The 16,213-nt window shown below is 42.0% G+C and overlaps 2 protein-coding genes across 7 annotated transcripts in view; both read right to left on the bottom strand.

Moving 5' to 3' along the window:
- Positions 1-7,319, bottom strand: part of AOX1 (aldehyde oxidase 1) — a 71,486-nt gene extending 64,167 nt beyond the window's left edge. For 3 of the 4 annotated variants that reach the window (XM_004262875.3, XM_033430366.2, XM_049712304.1), the window contains exons 1-2: positions 7,001-7,318; positions 806-863 (exon numbers count right to left, since the gene is read on the bottom strand). In XM_004262875.3, the coding sequence (XP_004262923.2) occupies positions 806-863; positions 7,001-7,045 (103 nt within the window). In that variant the 5' untranslated portion in view covers positions 7,046-7,318. Of the gene's footprint in view, positions 1-805; positions 864-7,000 lie in introns of all 4 variants that reach the window. The other variant, XM_049712305.1, reaches the window with a different exon arrangement.
- A 3,023-nt stretch (positions 7,320-10,342) lies between these two features.
- The window catches only part of SGO2 (shugoshin 2), a 30,164-nt gene continuing 24,293 nt past the window's right edge, over positions 10,343-16,213 (bottom strand). For 2 of the 3 annotated variants that reach the window (XM_033430373.2, XM_033430390.2), the window contains one exon: positions 10,343-12,115. In XM_033430373.2, the coding sequence (XP_033286264.1) occupies positions 12,100-12,115 (16 nt within the window). In that variant the 3' untranslated portion in view covers positions 10,343-12,099. Of the gene's footprint in view, positions 12,116-12,428; positions 12,754-16,213 lie in introns of those variants that run through there. The other variant, XM_033430381.2, reaches the window with a different exon arrangement.

Below are 16,213 nucleotides of genomic sequence, written 5' to 3'. Positions count from 1 at the left end.
TGGAAGCCCACTGGAGTTCATGCGTAGCAGGATAAGAACCCATTCCTTAGATGACTTTTATTGAGAAAGTTTTTCCAAGGTAACATTTTCAGGTTTAATGTCTCTATTGTTCTTTCACTTTCATTTCAGGAGATTTCTGTGCTCTGTTTTTCTTTTTTTAAATAACTTTTATTACTTGTTTATTTATTTATTTTTTATTTTTGGCTGCGTCAGGTCTTAGTTGCAGCATGCGGGATCTTTCATTGCGGTGCGCAGGCTCTTCACTGCAGTGCGTGGTCTTCTCTCTCTAGTTGTGGCTTGCATGCTCGGTAGCTGCGGCTTGCGGGCTTAGTTGCCCTGCCGCATGTGGGATCTTAGCTCCCCGACCAGGGATCAAACCGTGACCCCTGCATTGGAAGGTGCATTCTTAACCACTGGACCACCAGGGAAGTTCCTGTGCTCTCTTTTTCTAATGGGCATGATGATTAGTCCTTGAAGGTAGAATATCAATATTGTGACTCAATTCTAAAGGATGTTTAATTAAGCCATTTTAGCACCCATTGTTTTAATTCCCATTGTTAGCGTCTCCATTTTATTCAATATATTTAATGCCGAAACAGAGATTAGAAAGAACTTGGTTCTCTGATAAGCACAATTGTTCACTGCCTACAAAACTCCAATCTAGGACTTTCTTAAAGATGAACATAAAACCCCAGTAGGGAATATGACTCATTGTGGCTCTAAAAAGATACTTGAAATAACATTTGATGAGGATATCAGGGATATACACACATACACACATATGCACACTCAAAGCAAAGGATACGCTTCTTCCTCAGATATGGTAACAGCATTGTTTCAGGATCGACATTTTTTTCTATCACCTGTACCAAAAGAAAGAGTTTAACTCACAAAGCTGAGAGAACTAGAATATTTACATCGGTGATTTCATGAACATGCACTCTTCTACTCATATTCTAAACTTGATTTAATGTTTACGGAACACCTGTGATATACAAATCACCTCTCTGAAGTGTGAAGTCTACATCTTGAGCCCCGGCCACTACTCTGCCACTGTCCTTGGTCCTGAATTATCACTGTTCTCTAAGGCGGTGGTTGTTTCTACTAACAAAACATTACTGACTCCTGTCCAACTTCTCCTAGAAAGTCTGAAGCAAGTGAGGGTAAAGATAACAGTAGAACTGAATATAGGAGTGGGAGAAAGAGAAAGAGAGAGGTGGGGGAGGTCTCCTGGACTAGAATAGTCTCTGAGAAATTGATATAGTTTTTTTTTAAAGACTTATTTGTTCACCATGTTCAAAGAATTACAGTTTCCAGAAAGAGATCACAACCAACCATGGCTCCCAAATCTAAGAGACAAAGGATGATACAAAGATGTGCAAGCAAAGACACACTTAAGAAGTAAGTTTGTGTGGGCAGCCTAGCAGCATGGCAGTTAGGACAGCAGCACCCAGTGGATGGCATGACTGAAATGTCATGATTGGTTATGTTTTCCAAAGTGATCGTGTTTTCTCTTTTTTGATGACAAATTTGGATTTCTTTTACATTCACAAATAGAAGCATGATTTGCTTCACAATTTCAGAACTAGAAATCATCCTTCACCATGTTATACTAATTTTCCCTTCTGGAAAGTAGGTGATGAGGGGACACATGCTTCCTCACCCTCAATTCTAAGTGGCCATAGGCCGGGCAAAGTGAGGCATGTGCCAATTACCAAGGTCAGATCTGTGCCCTAGAGGAATGTGCAATATGGTAACAGACAAGTGATTATGTGTGTGTGTGTGTGTGTGTGTGTGTGTGTGTGTGTGTGTGTGTACATACTAGAATACAAGGAAAACTGTGGGACGTCCCCAGGCATCCCTAACTAAATTGGTCCTCAAATGGAACTCTTTATTTCCCAAACTTACTTCTTCCTTTCTTTTCCCTAACTTGTTTAATAGCCTTACCATCTGCTGGGTCACCTAAGCTTAAAAAACTGCGCTAACTGTGACATTTTCTTTCCTTCAATCTACCACAGTCAGCATCACCAAGTCCTGCCATTTAAACTTCCAAAATGATTGTCTAAACACCCTTCACTTCTACTGTCACTCCCTGAAATCCACCCTTATTACCTCCAGCCTGAACAATGATAACAGCTGCCTAACAGGTCTCCTGCCTCCATTCCGGGCACCCTCAATGCCCGCCTCTATACCACCACTGGAGCAACCTCTCTAAAATCCAAGTCTGATCATGTCCTGTATCTGCCTAAATCCAACACTGGCTCCTGGATGCCAAACTGCTCTGCTGGGAATTCTTGAATCACTCAGGGTTCTTGTTAAAATGAAACCCCTATCGAATCAGGATTTCTGGGAGAGGGAACCAGAAAATGTGCATCTTTAATGAATACACTGAGTGGGTCTTAGGTGAATTTCTACTCAAGAGCTCCTGGAACACAAGAAGAAATTCAAACTCCTTAGCATAGCCTACAAGGCCTCTTTGAGAAACTTCCCATCATTTGTCATTCAACCCATGCATCTTGAACTCTGGTCACATGGGAGAACTGGCTGGTCCCAGCAGTGCAGGGACTTTTACCCTTAACTACATTTGCTTATAGGATTCCCTCTGTCCTGAAAGTCCTCCCTCTTTTCTCTACTTAGCAGAAGTTTGTATGCCACTCAAAGCCCTGCTCAAGTGTTCTCTCCTGTGGGATTTGCTGCCATTTAATATATCCTTCCCACTCTCTGCTCCAAGAAACAGTCCTCCTCTGTGCTCCCATGGTCAACATCTACCCATCTTTCACAGAACGTGTTACTCTGCAGCATAATTAGTTGTTTATGTATAAGCCTCTCTTGATCCTGAGAGAAACCACCTTCCATTATTCTTTATGTCAAACACTGAACTAGGTGCTGGGGATATATGATAAGGACATAATAAATGTTAATTAATCTAAATGAATAACTTGATATGTACAATTTGCTATGAGAACACTAAGAAAGGAGGGATGATTTCTCACAGGCTGGGACTTATGAACAGAAGAAAAGAAAGAAAAACAGAAGAACCAGTAATGGTGGCAGAAACTACTGATTGTCTATCTCAGCATGCTTTCTCCATTTCTTCCTTCCTGCTGCCTGTAATAAAGATGACGTGGCTAGAATGCCAGCAACCATTTTAGACCATAAGGCAACACATTAACGGCAACAGGGGAAAAAAAAGAAAAGAAATTTGGGTCTCAGATGACACCAAGAAGCTTCTAGACCAGCTCTGCAATGTCTATCCCCAGATACAGTATCCTTTATGTAAAAGTAAACATGAATTATATCTTTTTTGAACTACTTAGTTTTGAATTTGTGCCATTTGCAGGTGAAACTAATTCTAATTCATACATATGATGATGAATCCTCAGAAGCCCAATTTTAATGGAGAGACAGGATCTGGGTAATAAAGAGCACTTTAGGCTTGAGAGATATTTGTATTTCATAAGGAATGAATGGAAGAGCAGGCCTGGCTTGCTTGGGTATTTGTTCCCGGAGATGTCTCAAGAGATCGGACTTTGGCTCAAAGTGCCCCTGGCTTGAAATGTGTTTACTTTTCTTGATTTGGTGGATGGCACATTGGGAGGAGGGAAGTGGGGCAGGGATCTGGCACGTACCCTGTCCCGGCAGGTCTTGAAGTGAAACAGGGAGGTCAGGACTCAGATGGTAGCTGGCAGGGGGTGGGGAGGGAGGGAGGGAATGAGGAACAGAGTTATTCTCACTGACTCTGGTTGGGAGAAATGATGCCAGCTCTCAGCTCAGGGTCATTGCATGTTTTTGTCTCAGTAAAGCCTTGCATGTTGCAAGGGTGGCATGTGTCCCTCTGTTTCCACTGGCCCTTTGGGAGATAAGTTCACATTGCACAAGGTTGACAAATCACTTTCCTCTGTGCAGGGCTTGTGACTAGTGCATGAAGGGGGCCTTGCTGGATACAAGACAGAGGCAGAAAGAAGAAAGAGAAAGAGATCAGGAGGAGAGAGAAAGGGGTAAAAGAACAGAAAACAAGGAAAGCTGAGAGGAAGAAGACAGAAGAGGTGTGTATTGTGGGACATGGTGAGGAGAGAAAGACGGAAAGAGGCCTGAGGGGACAACCAATGAGGACACTTGCTCAAGGCCCCAGAGCTGCTGAGCGTTAGAGCAGACAGCACAGGACTCAAATCCACGCCTAACCATTTCCAAAGCCCACACCTTTGATCTCTACACCTCACTGCTTCATAAAATGAGTTGCTACGGTTCCTGAGATGTGTTGAGAGTGGCATCTAGGATGTAATTTATTCCTGGGCTCTGCCTCCCGCAAACTCCATGTTAACTGAGTCACCTGCTTTGGAGGCTGCTGGTGAAGCGAGAAAGATTTCAGAAATCTCTCTGCAGCTCGATCTCTGACCAACCTGCATGGCCTTAGCCCCTACCCAACGACACCTTTTGGTGACTTGGGGGGATTCTGCAAAAAACCCAGACTGCAGGCCAATCGCATCACCCAGAGTCTCCTAACTGGCTTCAAAGCTTCCTTTCAAGGGCAGGATTTTAATCCCAGAGGTTATGTTTGACTTCAAGACCCCCTCTCCTGGTGGCTTTCTTCTCTCACTTTTCTCGACATCCACTTGCCCTCTGAACCAGAGACTTTATTCTAATTCTATCCATGTGGCAATCAGGCTTGCTTGCTGGGATTGAAGCACACACCTAACAGAATTTGGAAGGGAGGGGCAGGAAAGGGAAGGGGTGACATAATTTCTTTTAACAGGGTAATTGCAAAAACTAAATCAATATTTCTAGCCTGCACTTTCCAAATGATCACAGGACTTTTGGCTCATAGATAAAACAAGCCCATAGATAAGAACCAGCTTATCTATTTTTAAAAGTCAACAGAGCTTCTTGGTGGCGCAGTGGTTGAGAGTCCGCCTGCCGATGCAGGGGACGCGGGTTCGTGCCCCGGTCTGGGAAGATCCCACATGCCGCAAAGCGGCTGGGCCCGTGAGCCATGGCTGCTGAGCCTGCGCGTCCGGAGCCTGTGCTCCGCAATGGGAGAGGCAACAACAGTGAGAGGCCCGTGTGCCGCAAAAAAAAAAAAAAAATCAACAGAGCACAAACTATTATTAGCCATTCTGTTAAAAGTTCCACTACAGTTTGTTTGGGAGCAGGGGAGGGAGGAGGGGGAGAAGAAGGTAGACTCAAACACCTGTCTCCTCCTTTAACCAAAACCCTACCATCTCCTCCAAAGCCCCTGGCCACATCTCCAGCCCCACCAGCCTCCTTGCTAACCCCCCAAGCACGAAGAAATCCTCGTGTCTGAGGATCTCTGCACCTCCGCTCCCTCGGTCTGGAATGCTTTTCCCTCAGATGTCTGTTCCTCACTTCATACTGGCCACCACTCAAATGTCAGCCTCTCAGAAAGTCTTAAACATCCATCCCGCCTGAAGAACCAGCTCTCGCCACTCTCCGGCCCCTCACTCTGCTTTATTTTTTATCCTGGTATTTATCACTGCCTGGCTTGATACATTTCTATTTATTTATATGCTTGTCGTCTGTCTCCCCAGCACAACATAAACTCCGTGCAGACAGGGACTTGGTCATTTCTGTGCTCTGTTGTGTCCCCTGAGAGCACTGGAACACTGACATATAGCAGGTCCTTAAATAAACGGATTAAAAACTCACCATCACTCTTTGTGAAGTAGGCAGTATTATCTCTCTTTAACAGAGGAACTGAGGCTAGGTTAGGTTGTCTCCATAAGAATTGGAGCTGGAAATGAATACTTGTTTGTCCAAATATAAAGGCCAGAGCTGTGTCTACTAAACCATTCAGTTATGCAAAAGAAAAAAAAAAATGACATCACGTGATCACTTCAAACCCAACTCCCATCTGCCATCCTCGCCCTTATCATGGTTCACGCTCATAGCAGTCCTGCGAGGGGGGTCCTAACGGCCCCCAACACAGTTCAGGAAAAACAAGCTCATCTTACCCAGGGTGGAATCCAGGCAGCAGGAACAGAAGAAGGTTTTATAGGGCCTAGAACTTGCACAGTTTGGGGGAGGGAATCCTCTTTAAGAAAAATAATACAAAATCCAAATTCGAAATTAGGCTCAGGGCTTTAGAAGAGGCCTCACGAGTGAGAGGCCCTGACGCTTGACCTTCCTTAGCTTTCTGGTGAGTCCCTGTGCCAGTCAGGGAAAGTCGGCCTATCCCGGCCCAGAAGCAGGGATCACAGGGCGGCTCTGAAGGCGCCGGCGTGTGGAAAGGCCGCTATCACGGCCCTTGCTCCTTTGTCTGCTCTTAAGGAAGCCCTTTAACACTCCTACCTCAGTTTCCCCCTTGCAAAGTGGCGGCAATATGCTGGGACAACATGAAGAGTGAGCAATCTATGGTCACGTCCGTGGGAGTGTTTTAAAGGATTCCCCGGGCGCTTTGCTGCCTCCAAACATCGGACAATCGCTGGAACTGCCCCAGAGGATCTGCAGAGCCAGCACGGCTTCTGAGAGGGCAGCTGCCGCGCCAGCAGTGGACCCACTAAGGACCTTCGAGTCCCCAGAGGAGGGTGTCGGTTCAGCGCTGCCAGGAACTAGCTGTGACTTTGGAAACGATGGGAGTGAGAGGTCTCAATGAATTCATCTCTGTGGTCCTGTCCTGACTCCAAACCGCTCTCTGCTCATCCAAACACACCCAAGAGCTGAGGCCTAATGAAAGACATTCCCGTTTGGGGGTGGGTTTGACGGAGGGAAGATTTGGGAGTGCTGACTCTGCTGAATAAGGACAGTCATTTCTCTTCCTGTTTATGGGGTGGGGTGCGGTTGATACTGTGCGTCTTGTAAGGAGAGGAGAAAGGAACATGAGGAAGGCGGAACCCAAAGATCCAGGCAGTCCCTTAAGACGCATCCTTTCCCTGCCCCGACGCGCAGGCAAACCCGCGTGCAGTCCAGGGCCCGGCGCGTGAGCAGCGCTCCAGCACCGGGGAGGCCCGGTGGGACCGGCCGGGCAGCCCCGGGGCGCGCTCACCTTGCGGCCGTTCACGTAGAAGAGCAGCTCGGTCGTCCCGTCCATGGTGGCGTCCCGCGGTCCCACCGCGCAGGCCCGCGGTCCGAGGATCCCGAGGAAGAGTCGCCGGCACCTGGGACCCGACACGACGACGCAGACCGGGCTGCAGAAGCCTAAAGTCCAGCCACCGCCGAGGGATAAAGTCCCAATTAAGATCCAAAGTGCTGTGAGCGCCCGGCCAGGGAAGCTCTCCCCCCGGATATCAGGACGTCACCGCCGCGCTCCCTCCGGCCTGAGACCATTGGCTGAGACCCTCGTTCCCTCGCCTGCGGCGGTGGGCGTCTGCGCCCCACTCCCCCGCCTCTTAGCAGGTAGGGCGGGTCCTGTGACTCTCTACGGTCTCTTATATTAGTACATATTTTAATGACTTTCCAGCTAGATTTGAAGTCCGGGAACAGTAGGGGTTTTTTTTGTACCTTTCCTGCCACCACGCCTGCCTCATCCTGTACTTTTAACAGTTGATAAACAATCACATTCATTCCAGCTTTGCAGGAAAGAAACTTAAGGACAATGGATGGTTTTACAACTTTACCTCACAGTTTTACAAACAATTATTCCAGTTTTTTATATCAAGAGCTACCTTGATATAAACTATCTTTTTTAAGTTTTATCGTTATTCAGTTTATCCAGTAAATCACTATAAAGTTTATCTGATGAGTGTCAATAGTGATGTAAAACATCTCGAAAAACTTTTTAAAAATGAAACTTGGAAAATACTGAAAAGCATACAAAGAAAAGTCACCTGTGTCCACAACTTAGAACTTACCACTGTTAACTTTCTGGGTCTATTTTTACATTTTTGAAATCTGCACTATAACACCTTTTAAAAGCTCAAATGGACTCACACTCTTTTCCAGACTTCTCTTAACATACCTAGAACATTTGCCATCTCATTTATGTAAACGTATACGTTATTGTGAAAATTTCTAATATTTGTACATAAAAGAGTACAACTAGCATCCCCATACACCTGACTCACTGAGCTTTAAAAATTCGCAAGATTTTGCCACACTCCCATGTCTCTTCTGGAGTATTTTAAAGCCAATGTCAAGCACATTATTTTACCCCTAAATACTTCAGTATACATTAAAATTTTTGTTCTTACAAAGGAAAATGCCATTATCAAATATAACAAAATGAGTATTTTAATATCTTCAAATTTCCCAGTGTCTTAAAAAAAAGTCTTTTTACATTTGGTTTCTACTTGATGTACGTCCTTGTTGTCTCTTCAGTCTTTTTAAATCTAGAATAGTCTCCTCATCCACTCCTCCTTTCTAAAGCTATCAACACTTTGAAGAAGAAACCTAGGTCAGTTGTCCTATAGAATGAACCACATTTTGAATATGACTGGTTGCTTCTCCCTGGTGTTCTTTGTTCCTCCATGCTACTGACTTCTTGTACCCTGCTTACGGATCTAAAGCCTTGATTTAATTCAGGTTCAATTTTTTTTAACCATCTTGGGTTTTACAATTGTATCTCTTTTCGCTTATGCCAAAAATCTTGGTTCTAAAACTAATTGCTTTATCTTGTCCTTAGATCGATTTCAAAACAACCACATCAATACTATGGCCACAATAAGGTTAGTGAATAAAAGTTTAAGATTTCTTTACAGTTCTTTTATTCTTAGAGTATACCCTAATAAAGATACATATTTAAAATTCTTTTTCTAAGGTCAGTTATCTCTGTGTTTGTCACCATTTGATAGTTTTCATTTTCACTTGTTTTTCAAGTTAGCTGCTCCCTATTGCTACTTATGTTGTTCCTTTTTTGTTGTTGTTATTACAAACCATACCATAGTGAAATTTTTGTATTCTTTTCAAGAGAATTTTTGGTATAGTTTCCTAAAAGTGGGATTGCTGCGTCAAATGATTTTATATGCATATGTATTGAATAATTTTGCTAGATATTGTCAAAACCTTTTCTATAAATGTTGTATCATTTTGCATTCCCTCCAGCAATGAACAGGAACCTCCCCGGGGAACAAAGGAAGAGGCTGGGATTATTAGAACTTGGAAACTTAAGAGGAGACCTCTGAGGGGAGGGCACTGCTCAGCTGCTGTTAATACCTCAGGATGTAGGAAAAGGGCTTCCGGGGGTCAGTGGGCACTCAGATTTCACATGACTTTCCATCTCCTTCTATCGTCCCCTATTGACAGAAGCTTCAAAGTCAGCTAGCAAAGAAGAAACGTGATTTGCAGAGTTCTGGCATCACACGGCAAAGTATAGAGAGATGGGCTTAGAGTTGAGACAAGAGCTGGCACACATTAAAAAGTGGGGTTTATTCCACAAGAGCAAGAATTTGTTTCAGGATCAACAAATTAATGAATATAGTTCACTATGTGAATATATCAAAGGAGGATAATCATATATCTCTTTTGTGCTGATTCATATTAAGCTATTATGTTTTGACTTCAAATCCACACTTCTCTACTCCACTTTAAGGCTAAGCCTTGACAAACCACATTTCTCCTTTGCCAGGTTCCCTTCCAGTCTCTGGTGATAGGTGATAGAGGGGAACTGGAAGGATGGAGGAGAGGGACATTTGCTGTTCCTGTTTGCTTCCTGTTCCTGTCAGGGTCACCACAGAGTGGTTCACGCGGCGGGAACAACTGACCTCAGCAGCCACAGCTGGCTCCAATTCGCGGCTTTTCCACATTATGGGGCCAGTCTTGTGTAGCCCTTCAGGGAAACAGCACCAACCAGTTGCACACCCTCCCCCTAGAGTCCTCTAAGCCTTTAAAGTCTTCCTGAAAGTCTTCCTCTAAGTCTTTAAGTTTCAATACTTCCATCCTTTTCTCTGTGTTCCCTCAGCCTCAGAGATGGTGGGTGCTTCCCATAGTTACTTCCTCTATGATACTCCCCTAGTCCCTTTTGCCTTTTCAGTTCTTGTTCAATTCTCTAGAATATGGTTAACAATTTATATCTGTGGGTTTTTTTTTGTGGTACGCGGGCCCCCCACTGCTGTGGTCTCTCCCGTTGCGGAGCACAGGCTCTGGACACGCAGGCTCAGCGGCCATGGCTCACGGGCCCAGCCACTCCGCGGCATGTGGGATCTTCCCGGACCGGGGCACGAACCCGCGTCCCCTGCATCGGCAGGCGGACTCTCAACCACTGTGCCACCAGGGAAGCCCAGTATATCTGTGGTTTTTATCTCTTGGCTGGACCCTAACTAATAGTCTCCATCAGCGCCAAAAGTCACTTGACAAAACAACATTCATTCATAATTTTTTTAAAAAGCACTCAATAAAATAATAATCAATAGATAATAGTTTAATGTGATTATAAACATACAGAACCAGCTCAAACCACAGCATCTTACTTAATGGGATAAAACCAGAGGCATTCCCATGAAAATCATGAACAAGACAAGGATACCCACTATTGTCACTGCTATTTAACATTTAACATAAGGTAGCAGCCATGCAATTAGACAAGAGAAAGCAACAAGAGGCATTAAGAATTGGGGAGAAAAAGGGAGTAAAGATAGCTTGGTTTTCAGGAGATAGATCTAGAAAATACTGCAACAATAACAGAGTTTATTTCCCATTTATATTACCAGGAAAAAAGAGAGAATGCCTAGGCATCAAGAAATGTGGAAAACATACATGAGGGAAACTTTGAAACTCCCACAAAGTCTCTATAATTTAAAGAGGATGGTAGTGGGGCATCAAAAGAAACACAGACAAGTAAAGGGAACAGAAAATTGAGAAATAAATGTAAGTGTACATGGAAATACAACATTGAAAAAGGTGGCACTTCAAATCAGTAGTGGAAAACACAGACTTTTTAATTAATGGGGAATCATTTGGAAAAAGGTCAAAATTGCATTCCTATCTCACACCATGAAACAAAATCCATATGAATCAGAAATTTAAATGTAAAAACAAAATGGAACCATGGGTAAATGTCTTTATAATATGGGAATAGGAAATTTGTTTCTTGCTGTGACCAAATTCCGCCAACAATAAAAGAAAAGGTTTATAAGTGTGATACATACAATGAAAAATAATTTGCATGGGAACAGAAAAAAAGAAAAGACAAACCTCATGGAAAAGAGAAAAAAATAGAACTAAACAATAGGAAACATAATACCAGAGAATGACTCTAGGAGGTCTGAAGCCTTAAAGTAATAGGAGTACAGGAAAGGAACAGACTGTCAGGATGCCAAGCTCTTAACCACTGTGTAAACTGTTCCTTTAATGAAGCCTCTAGCCTCCATTCAGCCAACACTGTTGATAATGAGTAAGTTCTGTGGGACTCTGTAGTCCTACAGCAGTTTCTCAAAGTTTGGTCCTAGGACAATCTGCCCCAGAATTATCTGCAGTGTTTGTTAAAAATGCAGATTTCTGGGCCCACCCTTTTCGTTGTCGGATATTGTCTAAGAAAACTTTTCCATATAGGCAGAATAGAATTTGACTAGTCATCTGAATACAGTAAGCTATGTTCATTAATCTCAGATAGGAATAGGATTTACTACTTAAAGTTATAAAAACCAAATTCAAAAGAGCCTGAGAGGTTAACCCCTCAGCCAACCCCTCATCAGATTACATATAATGGAAGTAATACAGAAGCTGCAATTGAAGAAGTAATCTTGAAAGTTGAAGAACGAAGGGTGAAAGACAACTGGCCAGGGCAGAAGGTGACTTTTAAAATCTTACAGGTGTTCACATTTACTGAATGGTTTTAAAAACAAAACAAAACAAGATAGCTTGGTGTACAACAAGGTAACCAATACAAAAGTATTTATAATACATTTTATTTGGTTAAAAGGCTAATAGCTATTGTTTACTTAAAGGTTGTTTGGTTGAAAGGAGCTTAAATGAGCAGGAAGATGTTATAGGATGACCATAATAATTTTAAAAGGTTAGTATTACAAAATAGCTATTTTATGCATATTCTCTATACATAAGAATAAACACTCCATGAAAAGGCAGAAAATGAAAAAGAAAAAAACCCCCAAAACTTTTTGTCATACGTTTCATCTTCTTGATCTTAGTTATACCCTTGTTTTGACTTGTTATGGTTTGAGAATTCAGAAAAACCAGAATGTATAAATTCACTCATCTTCTCATCTTCCTGCAAAGTAGGAAAAAAAGGAAGATTAACAATAATAACAACCTAAAGCTAATGCTTTTGCTGCAAAGTATGGAGAGGAAAATTGCTGCATCATACCAGTAGAAAGCAGTTTCCTCAAACAACAAAGCTTCGTCATATATTTAAAATACTCTATGATAATGGGAATTATAAATAAGGTTTAAGAGAAATTAATCAACATAGATTTTACACATTTCATGATTTACTATATATTTCCTTTTTATTAATGAACTTTAGCATACATATAAGAATATATAAAAATGTACAATTTTTTTTTTTTTTTGGTATGCGGGCCTCTCACCGTTGTGGCCTCTCTGGTTGCAGAGCACAGGCTCCGGACGTGCAGGCTCAGCGGCCATGGCTCACGGGCCCAGCCGCTCCGCGGCATGTGGGATCTTCCCGGACCGGGGCACGAACCCATGTCCCCTGCATTGGCAGGCGGACTCTCAACCACTGCACCACCAGGGATGCCCAAAATGTACAATTTAAAAACTCAAATAAATGCTGATACACCTACACCCAGGTTAAAAAATAAACTCTTACCACACCTCACAAGCCTCCAGTGTGCCCCTTTCCAGTGTGCTCCTTTTTGTGAGACGAGATCACAGTTCTCTCATCTCCTGAGAAGAAACCACCATTTTGAATTGAGTTCATCAATCCCTTGTTGAATAGTAGCAGAAACAGTGGGCATTCTTGCCTTGTTCCTAATTTAAATGGAAATACCTCCATTGTCTCCTCATTAAACAAGATACTGCCTTTAGGATTAAGGTATGTATATACAATTTATCATTATAAGAAAGTATCCCTCAATGTCTATCGAGTGTTTTAATCATGAGTGACTGTTGAATTTCGTCAAAGGCTTTTTTCAGCATCTATGAAAGAATCATATGCTTTAGTTTCTTAGGTTTATTAATATGGTATATGAGGAGAGGTTTTCTAATACTGAACCAACCTTGCATTCCTGGAATAAACCTTACTCAGTCATGGTATATGTTTTTCATAGCATGGTGTGGATATGCTTTTGTAATTGTGCCATGAACACTTGAGAGGAATATGTATTCTCTCTTATCAGAGTGTGGAGTTTGATATGTATACATAAGATTTACCCTATTCATTATGTTGTTTAGACCTTACATCTCCTTACTTATTTTTTGCCCACTTTATTTGTTTTATACTGAGTATATTAAAACTTATTAGTGTGTTCCTATCTGTTTCCATGTATCTCCTGTAGTTTTTGCTTCATAAAAGTAGTTGTTCTGCTATTTGGTACATAACTATCATAACTATTACATACTCTTTGTGGATTAGGGCTTTTACTATTTAAAATGTCCCCTTTTGTTATATTCAGTACTTTGGGACTTAAGAGATAAAGACTTTAAAAAATATATTTGTATTACCTTCCTGGTAACTCCTGCTGCTCCTACTCTCAATGCCTATGATGACCACTCCATAATATACTGTAAGCAGTTTCCATCAGGATTTATCCTCAGTGGGGGCCTATCAAAAGCTGTGATGTACCTGCTGCATGCCATTCCCAATCCAAAAGGAAAAAAACAGCAGCTGGATTGTTATTACTCTTAGTATTTATACTAATGTACATTGTGATATTTGCTTTTAAAAATTTTGCCAGCTGGGCTTCCCTGGTGGCGCAGTGGTTGAGAGTCCGCCTGCTGATGCAGGGGACATGGGTTCGTGCCCCGGTCCGGGAAGATCCCACATGCTGCGGAGCAGCTGGGCCCATGAGCCATGGCCACTGAGCCTGCGCGTCTGGAGCCTGTGCTCCGCAACGGGAGAGGCCACAACGGTGAGAGGCCCGCGAATCGCAAAAAAAAAATTTTGCCAACTAAACTGATTACCAGATAATCTGCATGCCCAGAAGATCTAAACTAAAATAGAATACTATTTCATTACAGCATTTTGCTATATTTAGTTTAGAATAGGTAGCTCTTTTAAAAGAATTAATTATTATTCAGCAGTAAAAAGGAATGAGAAAAGTCTCTACAAATTGATATGGAGTGATTTCCAGAACATACTGTTAAATGATAAGCAGCAAAGCCCAAAAAAGTAGTTAAGTATGCTACCTTTATGTAAGAAAAAGGGTGATATACATATATCTGCTCATTTGTGCAAAAGAAACACAGGGGCAATAAACCAGAAACTAAAGGAACTGATTATCCACAGGAGGTGGTGAAAATAGGATAGAAAGGAGGGGTAATGGGAATGGGGTAGCAGGAATGAAAGTAGTTGACACTTCTCTGCATATACCACTTTGTATAGCTCTGACTTGTACAACCCAAGAAATGACTCACATACTCCAAAAGTAAATGACTAAACCTACCAAGATGTGGGAGAAGAAAATGGAATACAAACAATAACAAATGAATAACATAATTATGTTGAAGGTGGGTGGTAAGAAAAGAACTAACCTAAGACAAAAAGAACTGTACCTAAATGTTATGATCTAGTTAGTATGTTTCTCATAGGGATATGGGTCAGCAATTCTGAAACTACTTTATGTGTATGCTAGAATTGAACAAACAAATAAATAAATAAATATGTTATAGATAATGAGAGCCAAGCTACTTACCAATAGAGAAAGAAATTACAAATAAGCAAAGCTAAAATGAACCCTGTGATGTTGAACAGGAATCAGAGGTATCAGTCTAAACTCAAGGTTTTCACTATACACACAGATAGATAAATATAAGAGTATGCATATTCATGGATTAGTATAATACATACATTTCCTAGCTCTGTCTGCTGATGGGGCCTAATATCAATTGTCCCTGTGGTAGAGAGACTCTGTGGAGGACCCCGCCATGATCCCTGCCTACTGGTGTTCATGCCCTTGTATAATACCCTTTCCTTGAGTATGGACAGGAGTTGTGACTTGCATCTGACCAACAGAAATGGCAACAGTGATGGGGTGTCTCCCTTTTGAGTATAGGTTTCATTTTATAGCACTCCATCTTGCCAGAGGATTTGCTCTAGAGACTCTCTCTGGTTTTGAAGTAAGTGGCCATGTTGGGAGGCCCATGGGGCAAGGAGCTAATGGTGGTCTCTAGGAGCTGAGGATAGCCTCCAGCCAACAGCAAAAAAGCTGGGGCCCTCTGTCCTATAACCACAAGGAAATGAATTCTGCCAACAATCTGTGTGACCTTGGAGGCGGATTTTCCCCCAGGAGAGCCTCCGGACGAAAATCAGCCTGGATGACACTGTGATTACAGGTTTGTGAGACACTAAGCAGAGTACCCAACTTAGCTAACTAAGTGCAGATTCCTGGTCCACAGAAACCAAAAGAAAATAAATGTGTGTTGTTTTAAGCCACCAGGTTTATGATAATATTGTTATGCAACAACAGATAATACAACACAACATAAGCAGTGAGAATACCTAGTGCCCAGATCTTGTATTGTACCACTGCTAATTTTCTAGCTTTGATAATTGTAGTATAGGTATGTAAGATGTTAGAATTGGGAAAAGCTGGGTAAGGAACATATGAGAAACCTCTTACTATTTTTACAACTTTTTGGTAAGTATAAAATTAGTTCAAAATAAAAAGTTTAACTTACAACTCAATAGGAAAAAGATAACCCAACTGAAAAAAGGGCAAAGGATCTGAATAGACATTTCTCCAAAGAAGATATAAAAATGGCCAATAAGCACATGAAAAGATGCTCAACATCATTAGTCATTAGGGAACTGAAAACCAAAACCATAATAAGATACCACTTCACACTCACTAGTATGGCTAGAAGCATCAAAAAGTCAAATAATAACAAGTGTGCTGGTGAGGATATAGAGAAATCAGGACCCAACAGAGTCCCACTGTTGGTGGGACTATAAGATGGTACGGCAGCTTTGGAAAACTGTCTAGCAGTTCCTCAAACGATTAAACATAGCTAACATATGACTCAGCAGTTCCACGATTAGGCAAATACCCAAGAGAAATGAAAACATATGTACACAAAAAAACTCACAAATGTTTATAGGAGCATTATTTATAATAGCCAAAAGGTGGAAACAACTAAATGATCATCAAAAGACAAACCGATAAATAAAATGTGGTGTATATATACA

This window comes from Orcinus orca, chromosome 7 (assembly GCF_937001465.1).
Source record: "Orcinus orca chromosome 7, mOrcOrc1.1, whole genome shotgun sequence".
NCBI classification, from domain to species: Eukaryota; Metazoa; Chordata; class Mammalia; order Artiodactyla; family Delphinidae; genus Orcinus; species Orcinus orca.
The sequence above is the reverse complement of the archived record's forward strand: the minus strand, read 5'-3'. Positions and strand labels throughout refer to the sequence as shown.